Genomic DNA, 17,523 nt, shown 5'->3' with positions numbered 1-17,523 from the left:
CTTTGCGGACTCGCACATGGCTTTTGTTTCGATCCCAGAATTGAACTTGCTTTTTCTTTCTCGCTCACTCTCTGGCCCCTCTGCCCGTTGGTCTGTGTGGAAGAGAGACTTTTTTCCAAGGAGATTCGTTCCCTCTGAGCTGAGGCAGTGACTCAGTAAGGCTGCCCCCGATGGCTCTCCCACAGCCTTGCCCTGCTCCCAGTGGCTGGGGAACTCTTAGAGGGGAACAGACGGATGGACGGACGGGCAGAGGGACTGTGGCCTCCCGCCCTCACTGCACTGCGCCTGGAGCCAGGCATCATGGTCACAGCGCTGGTTAAGCCCGTCTGTGCAGCACGGCCGAGCCTCGTTCCGTTCACACGTTGTGAGATGCAAGTCCTCGTCCTCCCCACTTCACAGAGGAGGAAACAGACCCAGAACGGTGACTGGCTTGTTACAAGCCCGAGTGGTACGGAGTGTGTTGGTGTCTGAATGAGGCATTTCTCTTTGGAGCCTCTTTTTCCCCTTTAAACAAGAAAGAGGAGAGAGCACCCGCAGGTGCCAGCGGGAGCCAGATGTGGGCCGCGCCTCCCGGCCAGGCCTCCTTTGGCAGCCTCTGGACTGTGGAGAGCCCCTGGCAGTGTTGGAGATCAGACCTGGGCTGGAGCTCTGCCTGCAAGGAATGTGCTCTGACCACTGGGTCGCCTCCCTGCTGCTGTGGGGATCCCTCTGGGCTTGTTGAGGCTGTAGAAAGCACACAGTCCCCTAGACCACCAATCAGGACTCCACGTGGTGGCCTCTGTTGGTTCAGCGTGGGTGCCGCCAGGCCTCTGGGTTCACCCCCCACACACACACCAATCTTGGCTGCACCGTGAGCCTTGAGAAGCACAGAGACCTTGCTACGCGTGGCTGCCGGGTAGTGTGTTGGGAGAGCATGCCCCTCACTGTGCTTGAGGCCCTGGGGTCAAACTCTGTTGCCATCCCCGGTAGCTCTGTGGATGGGGGGGTGGAGCTCTGGCGTCTCTCTCTCTCTCTCTCTCTCTCTCTCTTTGCTTCCAGGGTTATTGCCGGGGCTCGGTGCCTGCACTACAAATCCACTGCTCCTGGAGACCATCTTTTTCTCATCTTTTGTTGCCCTTGTTTTTGGTATTAGTATTGTTATTGCTGCTGTTGTTGGACAGGACAGAGAGAAATGGCGAGAGGAGGGGAAGAGAGGCACCTGCAGACCTACTTTACTGCCTTTGAAGCAACCCCCCCCTGCAGGTGGGGAGCCGGGGGCTCGAACTGGGAACCTTGCACCGGTCCTCGGACTTCACGCCATGTGCGCTTAACCCACTGCGCTACTGCCTATCTCCCCCCCCCCCCCCTTAATACCAGAACCCTGCTCTGGCTTATGGTGGTGCAGGAGATTGAACCTGGGACTTTGGAGCCTCGGGCATGAGAGTCTCCTTGCAGAACCATTATGCTGTCTCCCCTGCCCCGTCTATCTGACTAAAATAAAAAAACGAATGGGAAAAGTTGGCTGCTGGAAGTGCTGACACCCCGCGCGAGTGAGGCCCAGTGCCGCATTAAGAGATCTTTCCTCCAGCCCTTGGCATTTAATCCTGGCTCCTTAGTCTGTGGCTCCTCATCTGTGATTTCAAGAGCCCCTTTAGATAAACCAAAGTTCTGAAATCTCAAATTGGAAACCAACACACGAGTACCTCAGAGTAGAGGACTTTCCTGCTCTGTTAGTACCACGAGGTGCTGGGAATCTAGAACAGGGACGAATTGAGGGGAGGGATTGAAATAGAGAGACATGTGCAGCACTGCCTCACCACTTGTGAAGCTTTCCCCCTGCAGGTGGGGGTGGGGGCCTGAACTGGGTCCTTGTGCGTGGTGATACATGCACTGCACCACCACCCAGCCCCTTTTAAGATTTTTTTCACCCCATTCCAAGATTTTTATTTTTAAATACTTTATTTATTTATGAGAGGGGTAGGAGAGAAAGAACCAGACATCACTCTGGCACATGTGCTGCCGGGGATTGAACTCAGGACCTCATGCTTGAGAGTCCAACACTTTATCCACTGAGCCACCTCCCGGACCACAAGATTTTTTTTTTTTTAACTTTATTTTATTTGATAGAACAGAGAGAAATTTAGGAGGGGGGATGGAGAGACATAGAGGACTCCAGGACACTTTCTGTTTTATTATATTTTATTTTATTTTATTTTATTTTATTTTATTTATTATTGGATAGAGACAGAATAAATTGAGAGGAGCAGGGAAGGTAGAGGGAGAGAAACAGACACCTGCAGCTCTACTTAGTCACTCGTGAAGCTTTCCTGCTGCAGATGGGGTCCAGGGGCTTAAACCCGGGTCCTTGTGCACTGCAGTGTGTGCGTTTAACCAGGTGTGCCACACCGCCTGGCCCCAGAACACACCCTCACACTCACTCTCTCGATCGACTGTCCTCCCTCCAGGGTTATTGTTGGGCTCAGTGCATGCACTACGAATCCGCTGCTCCTGGAGGCCACCTTTTCCCTTTTGTTGCCCTTGTTTATCATTGTTGTTATTGTTGTTGTCATTGCTATCATTGTTGGACAGGACAGAGAGAAATTGGGGAAGTAGAGGGGGAGAGAAACAGACACCTGCTGACCTGCTTTACCGTTTGTGAAGCGATCCCCCTGCAGGTGGGGGCTTGAACTGGGAACCTTGCGCTGGTCCTTGTGCTGTGCTATTGCCCGTCCCCCTCTTTTTTTTTTTTTAAACCAAAACACTGCTCAGCTCTAGTTTATGGTGGTGTGGAGGATTGAACCTGTGACCTTGGAGCCTCAGGCAGGAGTCTGCTTGCATAACCATTATGCGATCACTCCCACCTCCCAGAACACTTTCTCTGTGAGTAAGCAAGCTTCCTCCCAAACAGAAAAGGAAAGGAAAGGAAGGAAGGGGAGGAAGGGTCTGTGTGTGCACATCTCCTCAGCACACTCACTCTCTCCCTGAGCCTTGCGGACAGCCCCGACTGCCCAGGGCGCTGAGCCCGCAGCTGGTGGTGCCAGGCTGCCGGGTACACTTGGGACTGGCCCTTTCAGTCCCAGGAGCTGAACTCTGGTCTCCCGCTGCTCTGTCCCCTGGCTGGTGTAATCAGCTGCCATTTCCTGCTTGCATCTGTGGAAACTCTAGGCTCCCCTCTCTGTTCCGGGGCTCCCAGACATTGCTCCCAGTCAGTGGGGTGGGGGGTGGGGGGCGGTGGCAGTGAACTGGCATCTGAGTTTATGGTTTGATCCTGCTGGTCTAACCCTGGCAGTCACACCTTTTCTGCTGTCCTCGGGTCTGCGGTTGTGTTCGCGGTCATGGCCAACTCTGGTTGGGTGCCCTTCCTAGTGGACTTAGAACCCAGCTTTTGGTGGCAGTGAGAGAACTCGAGTCCACAGGCGTTGCTTTGAGAAGCAGAGGAAGGAGGCTGCCCAGACAGTGCTCTGTGGTGTCGTGGGTCACCGCGTGCCTGCGTGCGGCAGTCGGTTCTCGCTAATGAAAAGCAGCCGAAATGGGTTAGGTCCGCAGGGGCTCTGCCCTTCAGTGCTCAGTTCCAGGGAGAAACAGCTGTACCTTAATCACCGCGGGCTGGCGGAGGGGTGTGGCCGCTAACTGATTAGGGTCAGCCCTCCCACCCATGCCTGCCTGGAGCAGGACCCTCTGCGCAGGAACCCTGCGTGCGTGCATGGGCCTCGTGCCCGAGAGCCCCGTGGAGAGCCGCTTTGTGTCCTTCTGCTCTGACGGGGTGGTCGGCTCCTGTCACCGCTCTGGTGCATAGATGGCCCCCTGCGCTTCTGCTGCACCCCTGCTTGGCTGCACCAGATTCCTCTATTTGGTTTGCTTGCCATCCCTCCTTCTGTCTTGGAGTGGTGGACCCCTTTTAAGACAGTGTGTAAAAGCAAACACCCTGCCTTTCTTGAAACCACAGAAACTGCTTGAGAAACAGCCGACGGGGCAGGCAGCCAAATCCGCAGTGACTGTTCAAACCAGTCCCTAATGACAAAATGTCAAACACTGATGTTAAGCCTGCGTTCTGATTACGGGGCAAGGATTTTCCCAATAATAAATGTTTAGGTGCTCAACTCCCTCCCGGCTTCACACTTGGAATGCTTCAGCTTTCAAACCCTCGGCGGCAGCGAGCCTCTCCATCAGAGCCCTGCGTCTGTCTGCTGGCTGCCACGCGGGGAAGGTTTTCAGCACGTCGGTTTCCAGCCTCCCTCATCCACTTTTTTAAAAATTATCTTTATTTAGTGGATAGAGAGAGCCAGAAATCGAGAGGGATGGGGAAGATAGAGAGGGAGAGAGACCGAGAGACACCTGCAGCCCTGCTTCACCACTTGTGAAGCTTTCCCCCTGCAGGTGGGGACCAGGGGCTTGAACCCAGGTTCTTGCACATTGTGCACTTGACCCCCCCCCATTTTTTTAATATAGAATTTTTTTCAGAATAGTCATCCCCAGACCCTGAATTAACTGTCCCCTTCTCCCCTGGTAATTTTATTTCTTTCCGGGTACTTTAAGGAATGAACACCCATTCTTGCCAGGTTCCAAAAGAGCTCTGATGGTGCTTGGTAGTCTGATGTGAGGGGGACTGAGAAAGACATGAGGAAAGGGAGTTGAGGGAGGCAACCAGGCTTGACAGCTCCTGGTCACGGGCGGCACCGAGCTCTGGGGGTCCCGGATGCAAAAAGCCCTTCCAGGTTTCTTCGTGGGTTGTGGCTCAGGGCTTCTTCCGACCTCGTCTCCACGGCCTGAATCCCCAACAGCTTTTGACTTGGTGTTTAAACTCTTCTCCGCTGTCTTTGCTTGCCAATTGGCCTTGCCTGGAGTTTGCAGGTGGAAATAAGGCCCGAAGGATTGCTTCTTCATTGATGCCACCGGGCCGAGAGAGACCAGAGCCTCAGAGAAGCTGAAATGAGGCCCGAGACCCCTCTGAGGAACAGCAGAAGCCACAGACTTCTAGTAAACTGGTGGCAGTCAGCAGACCGTAGCTTTTGTTCCTGAGCCTGGTGCCTTGCCGGGCAGTGTGACTCGTGCTTCTCTGCTGGGCTTCGTGCGTCCTGCCTCAGCTCTCAGTGACTGTACGTGTGACCATCTCTCGACTGTGAAAGAAAAGAAGAAAATTCTGCATAGGAACCAGTCTCCACTTCAGCCACCCTGAGGAAGGCGGCCTTGTGGACTGGAGAGCGGACCTCCGTCTCTGTTCCTCACCGTCAGCCGCCAGTCCCAGCCTGTGTCTTAATCATACTAACTGCACAGAACTTGATCAGGCCAGGAGGACAAAGTGCTGGGCGCACACTCCCACTCGACCGTGTTACAGCTCAGAGGAAGCCACTCCGGGGAGGCTCTGCTGAGGAAGCCCCGTCTGGCTTCCCCGCCTGCGGACCAGCCAGGACTTCCTGCCCCCGACACCCGCAGTCTCTGGCAGCAGCACCAGTTCTGGTGAGACTGGCCTCTCTGGAAGGCCGGGCAGAGGTTCTCCGGAGTGCTGGGAATTCTGTCCAGAGGGGGCGATCGCGTGCCCCCCCCCCCAGAAGGCTGGGCTGTTTATAGTGGAGCATGACACAGGGAGGACGACGTCACACCACCGCGGCACACTGCTTTTCCTTTTGAGCATCTCGGGAGAGAAGTTGCTTTGTGGGTTGGCCAAGGGCTGTGAGAGCAGGGACCTCACACCCCAGGACCTCTGTGAGTGGGGCCAGGGTGAGAAAGATGCCCACCCTCAGTGGCCCTACCGGTGACTCCCTAAGCCCCACCTGCTGTGTGGTGTGTGACAAAGTGCCTCCGAGCAGAGCCAGCCAGCGGAGCAGGACCTGTCGGACTGGTCTGCTGGAAGCTGCCTTCCGCCCTCTCTGGGCCGGGACACTGAAACTGCTGTCCCGGCTTGTGCCAAGGCGGTTTCTCCTCCCGGATCCCCTGCCCTGGCTCCCAGGGGCCCTCGGACGAGCTGCTGGAGAGCCGCCTTGTGGCTGGAGGCGGTGCCGGGCCCTGCGCGTGCCCTGTGGCCACATCCATGGTGTCACCGAGGCTGGGAGGCAGCTTGGGGACATGAAGTCTGGAGGGAGGGAGGTCCTTTCCCCAGGTACAGTGCAAGCTCGTGGTGTGTCAGCATCTCGCCAGGGGAGGCTGCTGAGAGGCGGGCTCGGGCCAAGGCCAGGATGTGGTCTCCAGGACACACGGCCGTGGCCACTTCCTGCCTGGCTGCCGGGGCCAGGCGCTGCGGAGCAGTGTGGCCGGAGCCTCTGTTCCCACACAGGACGGGCCCCTGCACCCGTCTCAGCTTCTCAGGTGGAGAGATGGTCCCAAGAGGGGGTGGCTGGGTGAAGGTTGTGTGACCTGGATGGGCCCAGCTGGGTGTGGAGCTGCCCTCTCGGAGACCCTCGGCCCTGCTGCCGGCGGGGAGCTGGGAAGGGCATGTAGAAGGCGGCAGGCTGCACGCCAGACATGAGGCCTGAAGTCTACAGGGACCCCGGGTGGCCTGGAGCTGAGCTGGGCAAAGAGCTGGTGGGTAAGGGTCAGCCCCGAAAAAGTAGGAAGACCCCAGCTGTGACCTTCCCTCGAGAATTAAAAGAGCTCTCCTGCCCGCCCTCCCCCCCCTTCTCCTTTTGTCCCGTTGGGTGCCGGGCTCTGTGGACACACAGGTGATTTAAGCTCTGGATATTTCCCTTGGGTCTCTCTCAGCTTTGTGTAGTGGTAACAAGACAGCCAACTCAAGCCGCCAGCAGTGGGGTCCCAGTGCAGAAAGAGTGACATGCCAGGGGCCCTAGCAAGTCAGTGATGGAGCCAGGAAGGCTTCCTGGAGGAGGTGATGTCTAGCTGAGTAACCAGGAAGAAGAATGGGGGCCGATGGCAAGGGCAAATGCACCAGGTGGTTGGAGGCTGTGGTCAGGACTCTGGTCTGTGTCTGCGGACAAGCGGCCCGTCCAGGAAGGGGCTGGGGTGAGGCTGGAACTTGGCAGAGGGGTCAGCAGCACCAGGGCAAACCAGAAACTGGGGCTGGTGCTGGGTGCTGGGTGCATCGAGTGTGTGTGCACATGCGTGGACGCCACACACTGCGGGGGTGGCTGGGGCCCAGGTGTGCTCACAGGCGCTCTGCGCTGACCCTGCCACCCACTTCTGCTCCCTGCTGGGTGCAGGTTCGAGCAGGTGCGGTGTGGTGCAGAGCCCTGCCTGGCAGGCTGAGAGCCCAGATGTTGGGCCCAGTTCTTCTCTTCTGGGGGAGGGGTGGCTCATAGGCCCAGGCCCCCACCCTGGTGAGGAAGGAGGTGCCTGGCGGTCACACACCCCCACTCTCCTGCCCCACAGCACCTCCTGGTGGCAGCCGTGGGCTCTACGCTGGGAAAAGCGTTCTCTGCTCCCTGAGGGGCGTGGGGGGGGGCACGGCCTACATGGTGACCACAGACTGGCCCGGGGGGTCAGTATGTGGCCTCTGGCTCCGTGGGCCTGTCCCTCTGCTGTCTCCCCGCCCCCCTCCTGCCTTTCCCCACAGGCCAGCACCCTGCCCACCCCCTGCCCTGCCCTCATCCTCCTAGGAGGACTTTTCAGCGTTCTTGGCAGGCACCCAGCCCCTCTCCCATCGTCTCCCCCCCAGCTGCAGCTGGGCTCTGCGGTGCCCAGAGACTGAGCCCTCTGCCCGGGGAGCCCCCCCCCCCAGCTCCCAGGTTTTGAGAGGTGGGGCTTGAAGTCACAGTCTCCCTGCTCCCCCCACCCCACGCCAAGCAAACTGGAGTGACCACAGAGGCTCTGCGGCGCATGACCCCACGACCTGGGGCAGAGGGGTGGGTGTGGGTCCTGGACGCTGGCCCCTGCGGCAGGCTCCCCAAGGCGACGGTGCCCGGCCAGGTGTGTCTGCCCGAGGCCACGCCGTTCCCTCGCGCCTGGGGGAGTAGGCAGCGCGCTGAGGAGAGCGAGGTGGGTGGCGTGGGGAGTTTATTCTTGGAGTCCCTGGCTGCACATTATCCCTGGCTTCTCACAAGCCGGCTTCTCTGGCTCCTAAGACGGACTAACTGCCTCCAGGTTCTGAGGCTCGTGCGTTTCCCATGGCCTCCGCAGCACCGAGGGGCAGGGTGGGGCTGAGGCAGGAGCCTCTTTTGCTAGAAGTGGGGTGTTGAGTGGGGCTCCCCTCTGGCCCGCCAGGGCAGAGGCGCCACCCTGAGCCTGAGCATCCAGGCGGAGTGACACCCCCCAGCCCCTCTGTCCTGGAGCTGTCTCGTCATCTCCCAGTCCAGACGCTGCGTGGGCCGAGAAGTGGCTGCGGGCAGTCGTGTTCCGGTAGCCCGGGCTCCTAGGGCCCGGCTGCTCTTGATTCCGTGCACCCTCTTTCTTCAGCCCAGCGCTGTTCAGATTTCCTGGGGGACCCGAGAGACTTTGCCGGGTGTTGGTCTAGTCTGGGGCTCTGGATGGGCCTCGCGGTGCTCCCTGCGCCCCCTAAACCCAAACACTAGCTTTGCACGGAAAGAGCACTGAGCAGCGTCTGGGGGTGACTTGGTCACCAGTGGTGGCTGGCGTTGGGAGAGAGGTTTCTGCTTCACAATGGAGCAGCAGATCGCTAGGCGGGGCAGCCTGAGCTGTGTTTCCAGGGCCTGCCCCTTCCCCTGACGGGTGGCTGTCTTCCACTCCCCAGAAACAAGGGCAGCAGAACGTGTCAGCCAGCTCATGCGACCAGGCGGGAATGGGTGGCGTGGGCCCCGGCCGCTCAGCCAGCTTCTCCTAGTTGGAGGACTCCCCAGTCTTGTTGAGCCTCAGGCCTGTCGGGCTTTGTCTAGATGCCTTCTGTAGTCACCTTCGCTCCTCTGCCCTCCTGGAGGACTGCAGAGCTGACTCCTTCAGAGCAGCCAATGCTCTCTCGTCTGCTGTGTGTGTGTGTGTGTGGGGGGGGGGGTGGACAGGACAACGACAGTGGCCTCAAAGCGCCCCTTCACCCCCCACCCCCGGCCCAGCAGCCCGTTCATGGGCAGAGGGTTTCCACCAGCACTCGGGACCATCTGCTCCGGGTGCCTGCCCAAGGGAGAGAGCTCAGCCACCCAGGCTTCCCTTCTTGCAGGGCCCAGGCTCTCCGGCCCTTCTCCAATGTCGTAGGGGCTGGGTTCGAAATCTGGCTCGCTCAAGCAGCAAAGCTGGCACCTTGTCCAGGTGAACGGTTTTGCTGGCCCTGTACAAAAATACTTTTTAGTGGTGTGTTGCACCAAAGTAAAAGGCTCTGGGGTGGTGGGGGGAGGCTCAGGTCCTGGAACATGATGGCAGAGGAGGGCCAGAGGGGTTTGATTACTATGCAGAAAACTGAGAAACGTCACACATGGACAAACTACTGTATTTTCCTGTCTAGGAATCATTATTAATCCCCTCAGTAAAGGAAAAAAAAACTTTTTAGGAAGATAATTCGGAGGTGGGGAGGCATCATAGTGGTTTGTACAAAAGACTTTCATGCCTGACATACCAAAGGTCTCAGGTTCGATCCCTTGAACTGCTATAAGCCAGCCAGAGCTGAGCAGTCTTCTGATAATAAATAAAATGAGGGAGTCGGGTGGTAGCGCAACGGGTTACGTGCATGTGGGGTAAAGCTCAAGGACGGGCATAAGGATCTCGATTCCAGCCCCCGGCTCCCCACCTGCAGGGGGGTTGTTTCACAGACGGTGAAGCAGGTCTGCAGGTGTCTGTCTCTCCCTCCTCTCTGTCTTCCCCTCCTCTCTCCATTTCTCTCTGTCTTATCCAACAACGATGACAACAATAACTACAACAATAAAATAACAAGGGCAACAAAAGGGAAAATAAAGAAAGAAAAAAGAAAATAAGGGAGTCGGGCGGTGGCGCAGCGGGTTAAGCGCACTTAGCGCAAAGCGCAGGGACCGGCGTAAGGATCCCGGTTTGAGCCCCCGGCTCCCCACCTGCAGGGGAGTCGCTTCACAGGCGGTGAAGCAGGTCTGCAGGTGTCTATCTTTCTCTCCCCCTCTCTGTCTTCCCCTCCTCTCTCCATTTCTCTCTGTCCTATCCAACAACGATGACATCAATAACAACAACAATAATAACTAAAACAAGGGCAACAAAAGGGAAAATGAATATAAAAAAGGAAAAAAAGAAAATAAATAAACTTTTAAGAAGGTAGTTTTGGCAACCTGGGAAGTGGCACGTGGATGATGACACATTGGAGAAGTCCCGAGTTCAGCCGCCAGCAGCACATGTCCCAGAATGATAGGCTCTGTCTCTCTTTCCCTCTTTCCGCCTCTCTCTCTTATTAATAAATAAAACCTGGCTAAGCGCGCACATTTCCACGTGCAAGGACCTGAGTTCAAGCCCCAGCCTCCCCTCCCCCTCCACAGGAGGAGAGCGTCAGGAGCGGTGAAGCAGGGCTGCAGGTGACTTCCTCTCCTCCTGCCCTTTCCCTCTCCATTTCTGTCTGTCTCTACCCAGTAAAATAATAGTAATAAAAAAGCACCTAAAAAACCAAGTTCTAGAGCAACCTTGTTGATACAGAATGTAGGGGGGCAAAGATGACAGACACCAGGTGTAACATAAAAGAATTAAAAGAAAGCCTTTTTTAATTTTTTATATTTATTTATTTTCCCTTTTGTTGCCCTTGTTTTTTTTTTTCCTAATTTTTTTTCTGATTTTTTTTTTTTATTGGGGAATTAATGTTTTACATTCGACAGTAAGTACAATAGTTTACACGTGCATAACATTCCCCAGTTTCCCATATAACAATACAACCCCCACTAGGTCCTCTGAATCCTTCCTGGACCTGTGTTCTCCCCACCCACCCACCCCAGAGTCTTTTGCTTCGGTGCGATACGCCAATTCCAGTTCAGGTTCGACTTGTGTTTTCTTTTCTCATCTTGTTTTTCAACTTCGGCCTGAGAGTGAGATCATCCCATATTCATCCTTCTGTTTCTGACTGATTTCACTCAACATGAATTTTTCAAGGTCCATCGAAAGCCTTTATTTTTTAATGACACTTGTGGGCCAGGGGTATGGCACAGTGGTGGTGTACCAGACTAGCATGTCTGAGGTCATGCACAGCTGAGTCCCCCTGCCCCTCAAGAAGACACGTGTGATGGAAAGGGACCATCACCTCCTCTGCCACACAGCTAGGTCACCCTGGAGCAGAGTCGCCCCGGCTGAGGTCAGACACCAACACGCATTCCCCACCAAGAAGCTTGTGCTTCCCCGGCTCCCCAAACTCCTGATAAGTGTGCGACACACACACACACACCCATCTGGTTTACTAGCCAAGGCATCTGTCCAGGTCACAACCTCAGAGTCAGAGGAGTGCAGCAAGTCGCGGCACTGAATCCCTTAGTCTCCTGGGTGCCAAAGGACAGAGCCGGCAATCACCCTGCTCCCTGCCCTGAAAGGGGTCTCAGAACCCAGGGTGGTTCTGAGGGCGGGTGAGACTCAGCTCTCTGTCTGGCAGCCAGAGGCAGCTCAGTCCGTTAGAGTGCAAAGCTGACATCGCCTGGGACCCCAGAGTCACAGGGTCACTTCTTACTACCACCTTCTGCATCTGCCCAGCATCACCAGATATGGGGTTCCCTGCCCCCCCCACACACTCCATAGCACAGGTGCACCCAGGATCTGAGGAGGAAGGCCAGCCCTCACCTCAGAGCTCAGCCCGCTAGGGGCTGCAGTGGGGCACTTAGACGAGAGCAGCAATTTGGATTTAACTTAACTATTACTACCACCGCCGCCGCCACCAGAGCACTGCTCAGCTGACTTAAAAGCTGGGGCCTGAACCTAGGACTTCAGAGGCTCAGGCATGAAAAGTCTTTTGCCTAACCATTGTGCTACCTCTCCAGCCCAACCCACCGGCTTTTTTTTTTTTTTTTTTTGCCTCTAGGGTATGAATCCACTGTTCCTGGAGGCCATTTTTCCCCATTTTGTTGCCCTTGTCTTTATTATTGTTGTCACTGCTATTGTTTCTCGGATAGGACAGAGAAAAATGGAGAAAAGGGGGGAAGACAGAGAGGGGGAGAGAAAGACAGACACCTGCAGACCTGCTTCACCGCCTGTGAAGCGACTCCCCTGCAGGTGGGGAGCCGGGGGCTCAAACTGGGATCCATAAGCCGGTCCTTGCACTTAGTGCCATGTGTGCTTAACCGCTGTGCTACCACCGACTCCCTGAATGAATTAGTCTTTAAGCCCCAGTCCGCAACAGGATAGTGACTGAGTTCTGACAGAAGATCTAGCGACACAGCTTTGTTCCCCAAACACTGAGCGCAGCGCAGCCAGCGGGAGCAGGGGCTCCCCCACCTTCATTCCCTGGGGACTTGAGGGGGCATGAGAGCGACTGGGGTGGATGGGGAAAGATGGATGACAGAGGTGCCAGAGTGAGAGAAGAGGGAGCCTGGGGCCCCTCTCACACCCGGGGGACCACTCTCTCTCCTGCTCAGCCACTGAGGCCTGGCTGTGCCTCCTGTCGCCTGACTGCGGCCCTGGGTGCCTGTAAACCCCATCTATTTGATTTGGTCTGGGGCCCATATTCATCTTAGGAGTCTATGTGAGCTCTGCATCCCTGTAGATCTGAGCTCACATTCTGTGACAATGAGTAGGAGCATTCCAAGCTGCCCCAATATCAGGACCCATCTTCTTCAGGTGTAGCATAGAGTATGTTGTCCATCCTCCCTTTGGAGGATGGAACATTCTCTACCATTGTTGATCCTATGGAGGGCCCACAAAGGGGTGTATTTTGTAGAGATGACCAGTAACAATGGAATGAGGAATTTATTCGAGGTCTAGGCCCATCATGTCTGTTTGGGAATCTCAGGACTCTCCGAATAGGGCCCCAGCTGATGGGGTGGCCTGATAGTGACTAAAGAGTCATCATTAAAACATGCCAGGCTCTTGCCCTTATTCAGCTTTTGCAGGCCTTGCTTTGATGAGGTTAGCTTTGGAGTGAGTGAGAGAACTGTAATAGGAAGTAGGTGAGTAGGGTATCTAAGTCTAATTAGGTACTATTTCATTAGGAACTTTATAGTGACTCACTGCAGACTGTTTTGTACTTTTGCTTTCAGGTATATATTTTGCCCTAATTTATGGATACATGTGAACATATGCTCTATCTCACGGGGCCTGGTCTATATCTAGGTTTTGGTACTTTGTTAGGAAGTGAACCACCTGGAATGGAATTAGAGAATGCTATGAAAGGAAAGGTCTCACCCGAGTGATGAAGCTGAAGGGTAGTCATTCCACACCTGAAGTCTCTGGATACAGTCTGAAGTGAAGCATGCTGAGGTGGCACTGTTGTTGATTAAGTTGGGATCGGCGGATGCAGTGTCATTTGGTATGAATTGAGAGAAGCATGCAGGAAAGTGGGCCCCACCCTAGAGGTTCCAGGACTGGGGGAAATATAGGCTCTATAGAGGAAGCGGGAGGTTCCTGCTATCTTAGGGTTAAGAACACAATAGATATTCTATAATCACATTATATGACTACAAATTAATAGGAGTGTACATAAACACCATTCCCACCACCAAAAGACTGTGTCCCATCCCATCTACCCCCCCACCAGGATTCTTAACGCCGGTCACAAATTGTGCTTCACGCCATGTGCGCTTAACCCAATGCACCACCACCCGGTCCCTCCTCCCCCAAACACAAACACATGCTGGCTTTCATTAGACACTTTGATGTAGCTGCCCGTGGCAGCCCAGCCAGCTAGGGACAGTTCTGAGGCGAGCTGTGGTGGTGACCTTAGGTGGTTTCTGTGACTTTTGCTTGACTCTGACCTCTGGCCATGGTGACTTCTGGGGCAGCACACTTTGTCCCAGTGTTTTTTCAGACGTTTCCTCGTCCTTCTTCAACCCCCTCTGAAAGTGGAGTCGGTAGGCGGTACACACGCCACACGCACACACACACACCACACACACACACACACACACACACACACACACACACACCACACACACCACACACACACACACACCCCGCCAGGGGAAATAGTGGGAAGAGGCCTTTGTCCTGTCTGGTTCCTGCCTGTGGAGGAGCTGGGGCTGGTGGCGACCCCAGGACACGCTGTGCTCCACAGATCAATAGAACAAAATAAAAGATCAAGAGACAGTGAGTCGAACATGATGGGGTGGGAGGAGCCGGGGATTGGGATGGGGCTGCTTGGAAGAGTCTTGCAGAGGGTAGAGCCAGAGGGTTCACTCTGCGCAGGTGGCAGGGCTGTTGTATAGATGCTGAGAGAGATTTCTTTTTTCTGTTTTCTCCTTTAAGATCTCGTGCTTTTTCACTTGGTGTTGGCAAAAACCCCAGGAGAAGATGGGAAATTCTGGGAGGAGATGATGGTGCTGGGTGAGTCAGCGAGCTCCCCCAGCTGCCGTTTTTAGTTCCTTTGCTCCTCTGTAACAGGAGGCAGTGTGGGGAGGGCGGGGACGCTTGCAGGAGGCAGGTGTGCATGGGTGGGGGGGGCACAGAGCCCCCCAGAGAGGCAGGCGCTGTACACGGCTCCCCCAGGACCCGGAGTGGGAGGGCCTGCTGCCTTGGAGGCAGCAGGAAGGCCCCCCCCCCCCCGTGATGAAAAGGGGTGGGGGTTGTCCGGGATATGGTGCCCTAGGTTGGCCCCCAGCCACACCTGGGTTCTGTCCCCTCTCCACCCCGTGGCCACTTTTACCGCCTCACGTTTTGTGGCAGGGAGAGCAACTGAGGAAGCTCCCTGGTAGAACTGGCGGCTCCGCTTCACGGTTCCGCCAGTCTTGCTGGAGTGTACACTGTGGGGCTCCCAGAGAGCCCACCACACACGGAATTCACCGTAGTGGCTGCGCCCACTCTGTGCACCCCCATTGGGGTCTGAGCGAGACAGGCCACAGTCCCGCCGTCCTGTGGGAAAGACGGGCGGGGCCTGGCCCACTGCAGCGGGCAGCAGATGCCCAGAAAAGGGGAGGGGTCTCATAGCAAGCGGTCTAGACCCTCCTGCCTGTCTCCGTCTGGAGTCCGGAGCGTGGAACTCAAGGGAGGGCAGCTTCAAGGATCGAGAAGTTGTACCACTGGGCTGGGCTGGTGCAGGGGACAATGCTTCTGCCAAAAGACTTAGATGCCCGAAGCTCTGAGATCCCAGGTTCCAGCCATAATAAGGCACCACTGCAAGCCAGAGCTGAGCAGCACTCTGGCAAAGAAAAGGAAAAAGAAAAGAAAGGAGGAAGTCCCACAGTAAGTTGTTTGCCTCCGGGGTCATCACTGGGGCTCGGTGCCTGCACCACGAATCCACTGCTCCTGGAGCCCATTTTCCCATTTTTGTTGCCCTTTTTGTTATTGCTGTTGTTGCCGGATAGGACAGAGAGAAATGGAGAGAGATGAGGAAGACGGGGGAGAGAAAGACAGACACCTGCAGACCTGCCTCACCGCCTGTGAAGCGACTCCCCTGCAAGTGGGGATCCGGGGGCTCGAGCTGGGATCCTCCCGCTGCTCCTTGTGCCTCGTGCCATGTGCGCTTAACCTGCTGCGCTACCGCCTGGCCTCCACCACAAGAAGTTTTTGAGACCCACTGTGTTTCACACAAGACAGAGAGATGGTCTTAGTGAGAGAGAAGCCAGAGTCCCGTCCCGCCCTGTCCCGTGCTTGACTCAGATCGGGAGCCTCAGGTGTGCAGGGCGTGCACTCCACCAACTGAGGTATTTCCCCAGCTGTCACAGTGTTATCATCATCGTCGTTTTAAAGCTTTGATTGTTGACTAATGAGAGAACCAGAACATCACCCTGGCATACGTGGTGCAGGGGATTGAACTCGTAACCTCTCATTTACAGCCCCCACTCCACGAAGACAGTCACCGAGGGCAGCTGGGCCCAGGTGCGCTTGGGCAGAGGGCCTGTGGGGGTGAGAGGGACACCGGCCAGCTCTCACCTCTCTCGGGGTTCCCAGGCTTCAGGAAGAGTTGGACTAACCTGGCGATACCAGCCGGGGAGGGAGAGACCGGCTCAGCTGACAGTCAGGGTCGATCTTTGAACAAAAAGGGCTTGGCTGCCTCAGCGGTGAGCACAGGACTTGCAGGGGTGAGTTCCTCAGTTTGTTGCCTGCTGCCCCACGTACCCAAGTGATTCTTTTTCCTCTCGGTCTCTTTCTTCTCTCATTCACATTAATTTAAAAAAAGTAAGGAGAGGACAAGAGGGTTTGGTTACCTGGATCACTTAACTTTTTTTTTTTTTTTGTACTTGACAGGACAGAGAGGAATTGAGAGGGGAGGGGAGATAGAGAGAGATATCTGTAGCTCTGCTTTATGGCTCATAAACTACCCACCCCACCCCCTGCAGATGGAGAGATGGGCTATGAGCCTGTGTCCTTCTGCACAGTGACTTGTGTGCTCCACCAGGTGCGCCACCACCCAGTTTCCCTGGATCACTTATAGGCCTAGTTTGGGGAGCCTGGCCTTGCTGAGAGTTTGTGTGCGCGTGCGTGCGCGCGCGCGCGTTGCCACAGTTCCAGCCGGAGTCCCACGCAGGTCCGTCCAGAATTCACTGGCCACGCCGTTCACCTGGCAGCCCACGGAAAGTCTAGGGGATGCCCAGGCTCCTCGCCTGCCCCGCTTGGTCTGTATGGGCTCCCCATGGCCTGTAAGGTGAGAGCCAAGCGCTCCTGCTGTAGGCTGCCTCCTGCCTCCCCTGGAGGGAGTCTGCTGCGGGCTCTGCTCTGCTGTGGAGGAGCCCGCCGGTCTCTGTGGCCACTGCTAGGCCGGGAGTGTGCCCCCAGCCCTTGTCCCCATGTGGCACCGCTCAGGCTGCTCCCTGCACCTCTGCTGGGAGGAAAGAGTTAAGGAGCTGGTGGGGATGGGGCAGGACACCAGAAGCAGGCACACCTTCTCCTGCTCCGAGGGCAGGGGTGTGGCCATCTCACCCACTGCTTGGCAAGAGTGGTTTTCTGCTAGGAAGAGAGGGCCAGTCTCTCTCCCTCCCTCCCTCCCTGCCTGCCTCTTTCTTTCTTTCCTTCCTCTTTCACCCGATAGTCCAGCCCTGGCTGAAATCTGACCCCTCCTTAGTCTCTGCTGTACTGGCACTGCTAGTTCAGGTCTCAGAGAGCAGAACTCCTGCCAGCACCGGCCGGGGCCCTCGCCTGCCACGTCCAGCTGGGGGCTGGGGGCTGAGGCCTTCCTTGGCCCCTGTTTCCCCCAGACCGCAGGCAGAGGTGAGCAGTGCGTCAGATACATACTCCCCTCCCTGAAGTTCCTGGGGCAGGAACCAGGCATCTCTGAACTTTGCAGCTGTCCTTGGCTCCAGAGGTCTGCTGAATGGATGGCTATAACTGGGGGGAGAGAGAGGATGAGAGAGAGAGAGGGAGAGAGGATGGATTCTCAGGGTGAGGTGGTGTTGCAAGCTTCTGAAGCCTCCACGCTCAGTTGCACCCTCATGTTTGAAACGGCCCAGTGCAGAAGATGCTGTGAGGGTGCCCACAGGAAGGGGTGGCTCGGGTCCCCCCTCCCAGGTTGTTTCCTGCCTGCTGGGTCCTCCCTGCACCCTGGTTGGGAGGGGAGAGGATAGCAGAGCAGCTCTGTGACAGTGTCTGCCGCCCTGCCTCCCCCAGAGGATGGGGGCGCTGCTCAGGTGGGGG

The 17,523-nt window shown here is 56.2% G+C and overlaps 1 protein-coding gene across 7 annotated transcripts in view; it reads left to right on the top strand.

Annotated features, from left to right (window-relative positions):
• The window catches only part of MARK2 (microtubule affinity regulating kinase 2), a 62,413-nt gene that overhangs the window by 22,842 nt on the left and 22,048 nt on the right, over window positions 1–17,523 (top strand). The window contains exon 1 of one of the 7 annotated variants that reach the window (XM_060176177.1): window positions 6,041–6,282. The exons of 5 other annotated variants lie outside the window; for them this stretch is intronic. In XM_060176177.1, the coding sequence (XP_060032160.1) occupies window positions 6,043–6,282 (240 nt within the window). In that variant the 5' untranslated portion in view covers window positions 6,041–6,042. Of the gene's footprint in view, window positions 1–6,040; window positions 6,283–17,523 lie in introns of those variants that run through there. One more of the 7 variants, XM_060176179.1, reaches the window with a different exon arrangement.

Source organism: Erinaceus europaeus, chromosome 17 (genome assembly GCF_950295315.1).
Source record: "Erinaceus europaeus chromosome 17, mEriEur2.1, whole genome shotgun sequence".
Taxonomy (NCBI): domain Eukaryota; kingdom Metazoa; phylum Chordata; class Mammalia; order Eulipotyphla; family Erinaceidae; genus Erinaceus; species Erinaceus europaeus.
This window is presented reverse-complemented; position numbering and strand designations above follow the sequence as displayed.